Raw genomic sequence first — 13180 nt, forward strand, 5'->3', positions numbered from 1 at the left:
ATCGCAGCGGGACACGGGCCTGATGCTGCGGGGACCGGGGCGATGAGGGCCGGGACAGGAGCGGCGGATGGTGGCGGTGTCTGGAGTGGGCGACCGAGCGTTTCCCCCGTTTTATCCCAGCCGGGGGCGGGCGTTCAACTCCAAATCACCATTTAATGGTCTTTACGAGCTGGGGGCCCTTGGGAGAGGGCGGGACGGGGACTAATTACCCGCTTGACTTCCGCAGACCGGGCACTCGGCCCCCTTCGCCAGCCAGGGGGATCCCCTATCCTCCCTCCACAAGCCGGGGGACTCTCCGTCCCTTCCCCCTATTTACGAGCTGGGTTACAGGGGAAGACGGGACCGGTCCTTTTGATGTGGGTATCGGAGGCGGGGGCGGGAAAAGGGAGAGAGGAATAGGCAGGTGGCGATGCCAGCCCAAGGCAAAACCTGGCTCTTTCTACACCCGGGTCCACCCTCCAACCCCCGCAGCCCCTAGTGCTTTGGCCCCTAGGCCACTTTGCTCCTCCATGAATCGATCAATCGTATTTATCGAACGCTTGCTGTGTGCAGAACACAAAACTAAGAGCTTGGGAGAGTACAGTAAAACCATACAACAAAGTTAGTACGTCCGCACCCTGTCCATGGGGAGTTTACAGTCTAGAGGGGAAGACAGACATTAAGAGAAATAAATTAGTGATATGTACATAAGTGCTGTGGGGACTTCATCAAGGATGGATTGGGAAAAGGCAGAGGTTTGGGATGATGCATGTTGAGGCTCTGAAGAGAAAGGTCAAGGATAGAGAGGGGAGAATTAGGAGTGTAGGATGGTCCTTGTTGGGTCACCGGAAGGAGAGTCAGGGATGGAGAGGGGAGAGCTAGGGATGTTGAATAGTGTAGGCTGGATCACTGAGGGGACAGTCACCGATGGAGAAGGGAGAGTCAAGGGAGATGGATGATTCACCCTGAGTCACTGGAGAGAGGTAAGGAATGAAGAAGGGAGAATTAGAGGTTTGGGGTAGTCCGGGCTGGATTATGGGCAAAGAATCAACGATGGAGAAGGGAGGAGTCAAGAATGCAAAGGGGACAGTTAGGGGTATTGGATGGCCCATACTGGGTCATGGGAGGGAGAATTAGGGCTGGAGAGGGAAGAGTTACAGATGGCTCTAGACTGTGAGATCGTTGTGAGCAGGAAATGTGTCTCTGATCTCTATTGTAGTGTACTCTCCCAAGCACTTAGTACAGTGCTCTGCACACAGCAAAAGTTCAATAAACGATTTATTGATAGAATGGAGAGAGTTGGGGTATTAAATGGTCTTTGCTGGGTCACTGGGGGAGAGACAGGGATGGAAAGGGGAGAGTCCGTAGAGAGTTTGGATGGTCTCTGACAATGCTGTCCAGTAAGGGTAACTAGCTCACAGTTCCACCAGGCATCCTGATGCCACTGGCAAGCAGAAGTTTTGCACTAAACAGGCAGAGGAGCTGAATCTGTAATAGCATCGCACATAGTTTCAGGGAACTCTAGCAGCTGGCGAAGAAGGAAATGGAGGGGGTGAAAGTGGAGAGGAAGTGGGAAGAGAAGAAGGTGGAGGAGGGAGAGGGTGTCTCCTCTCTAGCTGTCCCAAGATGATTCCGAGCAGTGTCTGCTGTTTCCTAAAAGACAGGGAGTCCCTTGCCCTTCTTCAGTGGGATTGGTCCAAGGTCAGTGACTCCTCCTGCCCAATGACTAGTGAAAGCATCGGGGTGGGTGCACGCTGTCCCCTGAGGTCCTTAGCCTGCAGTACTAGTGGGAGTGGGAGGCTAAGGGTAGCTTCTTCTGTCCAGCTTATGTGGGGCTGGGGGGGCATGAGGGGGACTCCTCTCTCTCTCTCACTGGAGTAGCAAGCCGCCAGGGTGTAGAGCCCAGGGAAAGCCTTCCTTGCAAGGAATCAGAAGCAGAGCAGAGCAGCAGCATGGCCTAGTGGAAAGAGCATGGGCCTGGGAGTCAGACAACGTGGGTTCTAATCCTGGCTCCGCCACTTGTCTGCTGTGCGAGACCTTGGACAAGTCACTTAACTTCATTGGGCCTTAGCTACCTCATCTGTAGAACAGGGATTAAGAGTGTGAGTTCCATGGGGGACAGGGACGTTGTCCAATCTAAATAACGTGCATCCACCCCAGCTATTACAGCAGTGCTTGGCACATAGTAAGCACTTAACAAGTACCATATCATTATTATTGTTATTAATAAGGACCAAGGAACATCTAGGCCCAAAGGCCGGGGAAGGAACAAGATGACCCTGGTAGTCCTGGCCAATTCTGGGCCTGAAAGAAGACTGCAGCTGGACTCTGGGAGGCCAAAGCTGCAGTCACAGTGGAGTGGGAGGAAGTGAACAAGATTCAGATTCGCACCAAGGAAGTTAATTATGGGTTTAACCTTTTCGGGGAGGAGCATGTTGGGTACAGAAAGGCTGTAAATCTGAGCTAGCACCTGGGAACGCAATCCTCTCTCCCTCGTAACCTGCCTCAAATGACACGTTTGGTTCTGGAGCACAAAGCAGAAGGCAAGTCATCCCCATGCAGACTCAGGTTTCAGGGGGAAAGGGAAGGGCTCTTAGGAGTGGGAAATAGTGGGGGGGGGGGCGAGTCAGAGGCCCAAAATCAATCTGTCTGCATTCCCCCTCTCCAATTGTTCCATCCCAACTCAAGTCCACCTCCTCCAAGGAGCCTTTCCTGATTACCCCCTCTCACTTTTGTCTGTCTGTACTAATGAGAAATGTCTATGAACATCCCTGAGGGTAGAGATGTATTTGGTCTCCAACCGGGACCTCCAGTACCTGGAACTCTTTCCCAAGATAGATATGTTGGCCCCCTGCCTAAAACTGCCTATCTGCTTTCCTATCCCATTAGTCATAGTTTGAATTAATCTCCTACTCTGCGGAATGCTTTCCTGAGCCCTTGGGTAAGAATACCACAGAATTAGAAGATATGATCCCTGCCCTCAAGACGCTTGCATTCTAGCGAGGGAGACAGGAACTAAAATAAATTGCAGCTAGGAGGAAGAAGGAAAGGGGATTTACACACAAGTTGGTGCTTAAATAATTGGATCTGTACGATATGTACGTAAATGCTATGTTGGGCCGTGAATATTTATGTGCTTAGGGACAGAGGAACTACTGAATGGAGACTGGGGGTGGAAATTAAGGTGGAGAGAGTAGAGATAAATCCAGAAAGGGATTTTGAGGGAGGACTTTTTTTATGGTATCTGTTAAGCGTTTACTACTTTCCATGCACTCTACTGAGCGCTGGGATAGATACGAGACAATCAAATTGGACACAGTCCATGTTTCACAAGGGACTCAGTCCTAAACCCCCTTTTACAGATGAGGTAAAGGAAGCACAGAAAAGCAAAGCTTTGAAGATGGGAAAGGCTGTGGTCTGTAGAATTCGAAGGGGAAGAGAGTTTCAGGTAGAGAGTCAGAGGGAACTGGGTTCTAATCCCAGCTCTGCCACTTATCTGCTGTGTGACCTTGTGCTTCTCTGTGCCTCAGTTATTTCATCAGTAAAATGGGGATTAATACTGGGATCCCCTTGTGGACTGTGGACGGTGTCCAATGTGATTATCTGTTTCGATCCCAGATCTTAGTTCAGTGTCTGTCATATGGGAAGCGAGTAACAAATGCCATTAAAAAAAAAAAAAGGAATAGAATGCTCCTTCCAGAAGTCGCCTATAGGCGGCGATCTCTACATCCAGGGCCAGTTTTTGACGCTCGTCGGGTCATAATAGTAAAAATAATAATAATTGTTTTTTTGTTAAGCGCTTTCTTTGTGCCAGGCACTATACTAAGCGCTGGGGTGGATACAATCAAATTGGGCTGGACACAGGTGGGGCTCACAGTCTCGATTCCCATTTTTACAGATGAGGTAACTGAGGCCCAGAGAAGTGAAGTGACTTGACCAAGATCACACAACAGATGAGTGGCGGAGCCGGGATTAGAACCCTTGACCTTCTGACTCCCACACCCGTGCTTTATCCATTAGGCCATATCGCTTCTCTTAGTACTTGCACCGCTGACAGGCTGAGTCCTGCTTGCCCTGAAAGCTGACAATTTCGGGGAGAACGCCATTCAGAAGGGGCAACCAAATGGGAATCCTACCCTCCCAAGCCCCAAAGCCCCAGCTTTTCCTGAAAACCCAAATATTAGGATGTTCACTGTCAGGGAGGCAGGGAGTTGGGCCGGATGACCCTCTGAGCCCCTTTCCAGCCCTGGAAGTGCAGGATTCGTATCTGGACTGATCAGGGAGTCCAACCCTTTGGGACATAAACCATCCGGTGACAACAACACATAGACAATTTTCAAGGAGTTATCCCATCTCTAAATCTTCTCTCTGGGCTGCGAAGCCTCCTTGTCTGCCTGGCTTCCGTTCAGTGTTTGAGATCCACCTCTTTTCTGCTCCCAGTAACAGCTAAAATAAGGACGGAATCTCTCCATCCCTCCTCCTCCCCCTCTGCCTTATGCCTGGGCTCAGTGAAGTCCAGCGTGGAGACAAAGGGATTGGCTAAATATCCCCTAGAAGGCCTAAAATCCAGGGTCTCCATATTGATCTCGCTCTTTTTAGTTCTCGCTGGGTTACAGATCTACACCGATTTCAGGAGCAAGTGACAGCAGGGAAGGCAAGACCCAAAAAAAGGGTTGGTGGTTTGGAACAAGGGTTTGGGGCAGGGTTGGTTAGGCCAGAAGAGAGGGCTGAGGGCTGTGGAGGGGAGTTGGGGACGGGTCCCCGAGGGGCAGGGGAGGGGGCACCCGAAACCCCAGCTTTAGACGACCTGGAGAGCAAGGGACAACTCAGGCTGATGATTGACTGATGGATGGATTCGGTTCTCCCAATTCCAAAGAACGAGCCCCTTCCCCCGGAGACCCCATTCCCAACCCTCTCAGTCAGCCCGACCAGCCTCTGCCGGCTCTCCGTTGTTGTCCGGAGTGAGAAGGATAGGAGTCGTTGAAAGTTCCTTTTGCGTTTTAATAGACGAACCGCGGAAAGGGAAGACCGACGCGCGCGCGTGGACGCGCACACAACACATATACACGAAAGCATACACAGTCACACACTCGAAGGCGTCTTATGTACACACAGCGTGGGACAGGACTACTTCTGGAGGAGGGGAAAAAGCGGAGAAAGGAGGGGACCAAACTGGGCAGGAAGGGAGAAATCGTGGGGGGGAGGGTGGGTCTGGGGTCCCTCCAAGTGGGAAATAAGTTGTGCTGGGCTCCGAAGGGTGGGTCTGGGGTAACCAGAGAAGGGCGTCTCCAACGGGACGCCTCGAGGAGGAAGCGAAAGTTCCGAGCAATAGCGGCGCCTTTGAGGAACCCGGGAGAGCAGACAGCAGCAAGAGGGAGCGAGGGTAGAGCGGGACGTCCGCAGGAGGCGGAGGTTTTAGTGCTTGTAGCTCTTGCGGCTGGATGAGGTGGTGGACACAAACTTCACACTGGAGCCGCTGCCCCCGCCGCTGCCGAAGCCCCGGCCGCTCCCGGCGCTGAACCCGGCGACCCCCAGCCCGTGCCCGCTGCCCCCTCCCAGGCTGTGCCCGCCGCTGGTGGTGTAGGAGTAGCTGCCTCCGCCTCCGCCCAGCCCGTGGCCGCTGCCCGAGCCGAGACCGTAGCCGCTGCCGCTGCCATAGCCGCTGGACATCGTGGAGGTCACCACGGCTGTGGAGGGAAGGGAACGATCGCAACAACATCTCTTTCTCCCCCCACCGCTCCCTGCTCCTGCGGTTTTCCTCCTCCTGCCTCCTCCAGGAAGTATTCCCAGATTCACCCCCTCCATACTCTCCAGAGCTCCCCCCATCCCCACCCTTCACAACGGGTCTGCCTCACTCGGGTCTCCCCGATCAGACTGGAAGTCCCCCGCTCCAAGAGCAGGATAATTATTATTCTAACAGATTCCCTCTGCTCATTCTGAACCCACCCGCCAGAGACTGACTAGCCGATAGAGTCGATATCGGTTGTCTGAGCGTGTTTCCTTCTCTCCCGCCTTTTCTTCCCGCACTGTCGTGTCTTCGTAGGAGTGTGACCCCGGTTAGATGAAAGTCATCCCGTCCAGCCCCCAGGAAACCTTCCTCCTGTTGACACTCCCCTCGCCTCCGGCCTCTTCTCTCCTCAGGGACCCCGGGGAAAACCGCACCACCTACTCTGGTTCTGCGACCCCAAAGACAGAAGCGAAGGGATACTCACAGACGTTGACTGGAGACACGCCTTCGCCGCTCAGCCTGCCGCGAAAAACCCACAGTGGCCACGTTTGTACTCGGTTGGACCTTTTCACCGCCCCCCCCCCCCACGGAGTTCAGTCTGAGTATGACTCCTAACCCCCTACCCTCCATCACCCCTTGGGCAGGAACCACCAGTCTCCACCTGCCCTGGGTGGGCTGCGCTCTGGTTTGTCTTGTTTAGGCCACACCTCAGAATAGGGTTCTTGGGGTCCCCCCCACCATGGAGTAAACGTTGCTGTTTCCTCAGGCCAGAGGCCTCTGGGGAAGGTGCACCTGAGGACTGAGACTAGGTGAGGGAGAAAGACAAAATCCAAAGCAGGAAGAGATAGATGCTGCAGAGGGAGAGTGGGTGGGTGAAAGAACAATTTTTCTAGTGGGAGAGAGGCTCACCATTAGGGAGATGGAAGAAGGACCCTAACCCTAATCCTAAAAGTAAGAAATTAAGTGGGAGACAGGTGAATAGAAGTAGGGGCTACAGTCACTGTAGAAACGACTGCTTTTTGAGCAAGAACAACCTGGAATGATTCTAAACTGCCTGTCGCATAATCAGGAGGTTTTATAATAATAATATGTTAAGTGCTTTTTATGAGCCAAGGACTGTTCTAAGCGCTGGGAGAATACAGGTTGATCAGGTTGGACACAGTCCCTGTCCCAAATAGTCCTTATCCCACAGTCTAAGTAGGAAGGAGAACAGATATTGAACCCCCAACCTTCAGTTGAGGAAGCTGTGGCACAGAGAAATTCAGTGACTTGCCCAAGATCATACAGCAAGCAAATGACAGAACCAGGATTAGAGACCAGGTCCTCTGACTCCCAGACACATGCTCTTTCCACTAGGCCACTTTGCTTCTCCTAATCTCTTATATTTCAACAAGAGATGATTATCATGTAGACAGTAATAGCTTCCTTGTTGAGTCTAATCAGAAATACATTCACCGGGGGAATATAATAATGACAATGATGACGATAATATCTCAGTCTTGCAAACAGCTGCCAGCAGACGCTGGCCCCATAAGATACTCAAGCAGGAAAATTAATTACCCTGGCCTCCTTTCCAATTGCCTGCTGGAAATATCCTGACCCTGGGCGGGTGGACAGGTAGAAGGGTCTACAGTTAGTTATGTCCCCACCCTCAATTCGCACCCTCCCAAAATGGAAAAGTGGTAAACCCACCTGCACTCCTCGCCCTCCAGCAGCTTCCTGTAGGTAGCGATCTCGATGTCCAGCGCCAGTTTGACGTTCATCAACTCCTGGTACTCACGTAGCTGGCGAGCCATGTCCTGCTTGGCTTTCTGCAACGCGTCCTCCAGGTCGACCAGCTTGGCCCGGGCGTCCTTGAGGGCCATTTCCCCGCGCTGTTCAGCGTCGGCAATGGCCGTCTGCAGGCTGGCGCACTACAGGGATGTTGAGAAGTGGGAAGAGAAAAAGGTGACCGTGAACCTGGGGGTCTTCAGAAAGGGTTACTGAGTGGGAACTGGAAATATGAATCTAGAAAAACATTGGCTATTGAAATGTGGGGGCTTGAAGGCAGAGGACCAAAATGGGGGCTGGGGGGAACCAGGAGACTGTGAACGCTCAATAAATATGATTGAATGAATGAATGAATGAATGAATGGAAGGAGACTAGAATGAACATGGGGCTACGGGTCGGGGCCCGGAGATAACCCAGCAGTGGGGCCTGGGACCCCCGGATTCATTTCTGGGGCGTGAAGAGGAAGGGTCAAGGTCATCGAGCCTTGGGTGAGCCGGTCGCATGGCACCAGTCCGCCCTACCCCCCGAATAACGCGGCCTCCACGGAGCAGGGAACACTGGGGCGGGTGGGACTAGGCGGGGTAAGGAGTGGGCGAGATGGGAGGCGGTGGGATCAGGGAGTTGGGTCAGAAGGGAATTAGGAATGATGGAGCATGGAAAGGAGCAGGGGTGGGCAGGGCGGGGCGCGGACAACGCGCTACCTGCTTCTTGACGCTGTCAATCTCAGATCGGAGCCGCTGGATCATGCGATTCATCTCGGAGATTTCGTGCTTGGTGTTGCGCAGGTCATCCCCGTGGCGACCGGCGGTCACCTGCAGCTCCTCGTACTGAGATCAGAGAAGGAGACCAGAAGGGGCTCAGCGTCTCTCAAACGGCTATCCCGCCCAGCTTGGCCCAGCACGACGCCCCAAACCCTCACGCTCCTCTTGCCCCTCTCACCTTGGTCTGGTACCAGGATTCGGCTTCTGCTCGGCTGCGCTGGGCGATGTCCTCGTACTGGGCCTTGACCTCGGAGATGATGCTGTCCAGGTCCAGGCTGCGGTTGTTGTCCATGGACAGCACCACCGACGTGTCCGAGATCTGGGTCTGCATCTGGGACAGCTCCTTCAGGATCGGGGTGGGAGACAGAGGGGAACAAAGGCGTGATGGCACCTGCACTGTGTGCAGCGGGAGTTCTGGGAACCAGTTTCCCCCATTCCTCCAGCCAATCCCTTTCTTGCCCACCCAACCATGGGATCGAGGGCTAATTTTCCGTCCAGCCAGTTGCCAGAAAAACTGGACAGTGCCACCCTCTCCCACCCCAACCTGGACTCCACGTCGAGTAAGCATATTTACATATGATTTGCAGACATCTACATCTGGATCTGCTCTTGGATTTGTACCCATTATTCGCCTCTCCCTCAGTCCACAGCACTTACATACTTAACGGTAGTTTATTTATTCCCATTATTGCCTGTCTTCTCTAGGCTGTAAACTCGTTGAGGACAGGGAACATGTCCACCAACTCTGTTATTGTATTCTCTCAAGCACTTAATAAGGTGTTCTGCGCCCAGTAAGCGCCCGGTAAATTTGATTGGTTGATTAATTGATTGGCTACAGCCAATTTTCCCGTTTGGGAAAAATTTTCTAGTCCTCGCCTCGTCTTGACTCTCCTTCTATCTTTACTGCCTATTTTTCCCTTGCCCGCCCCTGTCCGTTCTCTCTCTTCCCTCAACGAGGCCCCCACGAAGGCGGGATGACTGCCTCCACTTCCCATAGGGGAAATCGAGGACACAGAGAGGGCGTGCAGCTCCACCAAGAACACACAGCACAGAGAAGCCGAGCCAGAATTAGAATTCAGAATCCGAGGGGATCTTTTCGGAAACCCACCGCCTCTTTGATCCATCCAGCTTCTTCCACCCCCCGGTAGGGAGCGGCAGAGGATTCTTCAGTGGGGCGGGAGATGCACAGAGCCAGGAAAGGGAGACAATAGGGACAGGGTGAAAAAATGTAACCACGCCCCTTGTCTAGTTTCTCACCGCCTCATACAGCACCCGCAGGAAGTTAATTTCGTCGGACAGAGAATTCACTTTGGCTTCCAGGTCCACCTTGTTCATGTAGGCACCGTCCACATCCTGAAAGACAGGAGCAAATCCTTAGCCTAAGAAACCAGGTGATGGAAGCTAAAGGAAACCGGGTGGTGGGCAGAACAGCTATGGAAATATGTCTCCGCCAGCTCCTTCCCTACTTCTCCGCCCCTACCCGTTGGAGGCTGAGGTCGGGGGGGCGGTCCCTGAATAGGATGGGCTTCAGGCAGATGTAGCTGGAGTCTGGGCGGAGGAAGCTGGGAAGCGGCTGTGGAGGAAAGGAGTGTGGCATGGGGGAAATGGGGACGGGGCCAGCACGGATTGTGCAGGCTGATACCGTTATGGTGGGCCTAGATCCATCTGCCAGGTGCCTTGGTTCTTTGGTTGAGGACGTGGGAAGCGGGGAAGGGATTGGGGCAGGGGAGATAGGAAAGGGGAAAAGGCAGGGTGGAGGGAGAAGGAGAATAGCCTAGGGAATCCCCCTTTGAATGGGACCACCTATACCCCCATTTCCCCCTGAAGAATCCCACCTTCTTGAGGGCCACAAACTCATTCTCAGCAGCTGTGCGCTTGTTAATTTCATCTTCATACCTATTGGGAAAGAAGTGGGGAGGTGAGTTTGGGGGCGGACAGTCTCGGCGTGAGGCAGAGGATGCGTGATGGGGTGAGAGTCAGGAGACCAGGGCTCATGTGCCCAGCTCCTCCACTGACATGCTGTGTGACCTGGGGTGAATCACTTGACCTCTCTGTTCCCCCCACTATAAAAATCTCTGCCCCCTCACTGGAATGTTGTAAACCCACACAACATGCAGGAACCTGGATGAAGGAGAATGTTTAAAAAGGCATGCACCCGTTGCTCCTCCAAACCTACACTCACACGCACCTACAAACCCCCAAGTTCTTGGTCTCATCACCTATCCTCTCTGGACTTCCAAACCTTCCCCTGCCATAGGGGAAGGGATTCCAAAATCCCAGGACCTGAAAACAATAGGGTAGGAGCTAGGGAGAATCTCAGTTAGAGAGAACAAGAAAGGAAACACATTGGGTGCAATAAAGGATCAAGATTTATGTCTGCCCGGTTGGATATCTGCCTGAAATCCCTCTCCCTGCAGATGAAGTCCATTCTTCAATTTTGGATCTCTTTTGTATGTTCCTTAAGTGTCCAGTACTGCATTCTTCACAGAGCTGGCACTTAGTAGAGAGTTTCCACCCAGCTGACACAACTGATGCCCAAAGCTGGTACTCAGCACAGTGCTCTGTACACAGTAGTTGCCCAGTACAGTCCTCTGTACCGAGCTGTTGCAATTCCGGTGCTCTACCCCAGCGGCAGCTTGGTCAAAGCTGGTGATACCGATGTTACGGTGGGCAGTGCTTGCCCCATCATCTTCCTCCTCAGGAAGCTTGAATTCCAGCCCTAAACTGAAGGGCTTAGGACAGTGCTCTGCACATAGTAATCGCTCAATAGATATGATTGAATGAATGAATGGCCCTTCGGCCACCAAACACAGAGGGATTGGCAGATATTGACCTTGGCTCTTAAACTCTCCGGGACGACGATGCCACACCCTTCCATGAGCATTTTTTAAAAGTGCTATTCATTAAGTGCTTATTTTCTGTCAAACACTGATCTAACACTAACACTCTCAAACACTAAGCTCTGGGGTAGATGAAAATCAATCGGGTCGGACATAGTCCCTATCCCACATGGGGCTCGCAGTCCTAGTAGGCGGGAGAACGGGCGTTAAATCTCATTTTTACAGTTGAGGAAACCGTAAAGAAGTTAATTGACTTGCCCAAGGTCACATAAAGCAGGTAAGTGGCAGAACCGGGGAGTACTCGGACTTCCTGGTCCGTGCTTTTTCCACTAGGCCATGCTGCTATTCCAGCGTCGAATCCCCTATCAGGACGCTCTTTCTCAAGTCTAACCCACATCTCTCTTGCTGCAGTTATTCAGTCCTCGACGGAGCAGAAGTTCAGCAGCTAAACCTCCTCCTAAAAACCCTTCGAGGCTCATAGTTCGTGACTCAGCGCCCCTCGGCCTTCTCTTCCCCACCCCCACACCTTATTTTCCTCTGCTGGATTTCCCACTACCGGGAGCCCGACCTGTGGAGGCAAGTGAGTTGGAAGTTGAGATGTCCCAACTTACTTGGCCTTGAAGTCTTCCACCACATCCTGCATGGACCTGAGTTCTGAGTCCAGTCTGCCCCGCTCGGCGGTCACCGTGTCCAGCTGGCGTCTCAGGTCACTGATGTAGGCATCGAAAAGCGGCTCCAGGTTCTGCCTTACGGTCTTGGTCCCCTGCTGCTGCAGCAGCTCCCACTTGGTGTCCAGTACCTTGTTCTGCTGCTCCAAGAAACGCACCTGGAAGCCACGGGAGGAGACTGACCAAGCATCCAGGGACGGAGGGAGAAAGTGATGGGGGACCTGGTTTCTAATGAAGCTGGCGTACTGTGTGACCTTGGGAGAATTGCCCACTCTGTCGGGTTTTTTTTGTGTGTGGTATTTGTAGACTGTAAACTCGTTGTGGGCAGGAAACGTGTCTGCCAATTCTATTGCACTGTACTCTCCGAAGGACTTAATACAGTGCTCTGCACATAATAAGCCCTCAGTGAATACCCTTTGATGGATTAACTGATTAGCACTTACTTTGTGCCAGGCACTGAGGTAGATGCAAACTAATCAGGTTGGACACCGTCCATGTCCCCCATGAGACTCAGTGCTGATCCCCAATTTACAGTTGAGGTAAATGAGGCACAGAGAAGTTAAATGAGTTGCCCTAGGTCCCAACCCAACTGTGTCCCCCAACCTCTCCCCGGCTCCCCCAGGATTGTATGAAGAGAAGGTTCCTTTTCCTCCTTATCCATCATAACCCCCGACTTCCAAACCGGGTTACCGACCAAACACGGTAACTGTCCTAATCTACGTGACTACTGATGGATAACTACCAGAAGAAAATCTCCTTTTTATGTGTCAAGTGTCGAGAATCAGTGACCTTTTGAAGGGAGACCGAGCGATAAGGAATCAGGGTTCCTTTCCCCGGAGAGCGAGGAGTGGCAGCGACCCCAGACTCCAGAGTTCTCTAAGAGCGGGACCCTAGGCTGGCAATCTCCACTCCGCGGGGATTCCCGGCCTTCTCACCTTGTCGATGAAGGAGGCGAACTTGTTGTTGAGGGTCTTGATCTGTTCGCGCTCCTCCTTCCGCACCCGCTGGATGGTGGGGTCGATCTGCAGGTTCAGCGGCGCCAGGAGGCTCTGGTTGATGGTCACCTCCTGGATGCCGCCCGGGGGGCACACGGGGAAGCCTCCGCCGAAGCCGCCCCCGAAGCCGCCGCCGAGGCCGGACCCCAAACCGTATCCGCCGCCGCCTCCGGCCCTCCCGCCGTATCCGCCCCGGAAGCCCCCGGAGCTGATGGAGACCCTCTTGGAGCCCCCCAGCCCGTAGAGGCTCCGACTGCCGAAGCCTCCGCCGCCGCAGCCGGTCCAGGCGAGTCCCCCGCCGCCGCCCCCGGCCCCGGAGCGGGACACCGACACGGAGCTGATGCGGGTGCGGCCGGCCGAGGGGGTGACGGCCGAGGCGGCGCTGAAGCCCTTGCGGCGGCCGCCGGTCTGGAAAGTGACGGTCGACTGGCGAGACAT

General features: G+C 53.5%; 1 protein-coding gene across 6 annotated transcripts; it reads right to left on the reverse strand.

Moving 5' to 3' along the window:
• Positions 1-5282: 5282 nt before the first annotated feature.
• On the reverse strand, positions 5283-13180 carry LOC114814612 (keratin, type II cytoskeletal 75-like). 6 transcript variants are annotated; one of them, XM_029073179.1, is made up of 10 exons: positions 12683-13180; positions 11691-11905; positions 10075-10135; positions 9497-9592; positions 8418-8582; positions 8180-8305; positions 7400-7620; positions 6192-6226; positions 5604-5666; positions 5283-5531 (listed from the first exon to the last, which is right to left on the reverse strand). In XM_029073179.1, exons 1-10 carry the CDS (start codon positions 13178-13180, stop codon positions 5395-5397), a joined length of 1617 nt encoding a protein of 538 aa, XP_028929012.1. In that variant the 3' UTR covers positions 5283-5394. The 6 variants fall into 6 exon arrangements, with proteins under 6 accessions (XP_028929012.1, XP_028929011.1, XP_028929013.1 ...); XM_029073178.1 differs by having other exon boundaries at positions 5598-5666; XM_029073180.1 differs by having other exon boundaries at positions 5283-5494; positions 5591-5666.

Source organism: Ornithorhynchus anatinus, chromosome 10 (assembly GCF_004115215.2).
Source record: "Ornithorhynchus anatinus isolate Pmale09 chromosome 10, mOrnAna1.pri.v4, whole genome shotgun sequence".
Taxonomy (NCBI): domain Eukaryota; kingdom Metazoa; phylum Chordata; class Mammalia; order Monotremata; family Ornithorhynchidae; genus Ornithorhynchus; species Ornithorhynchus anatinus.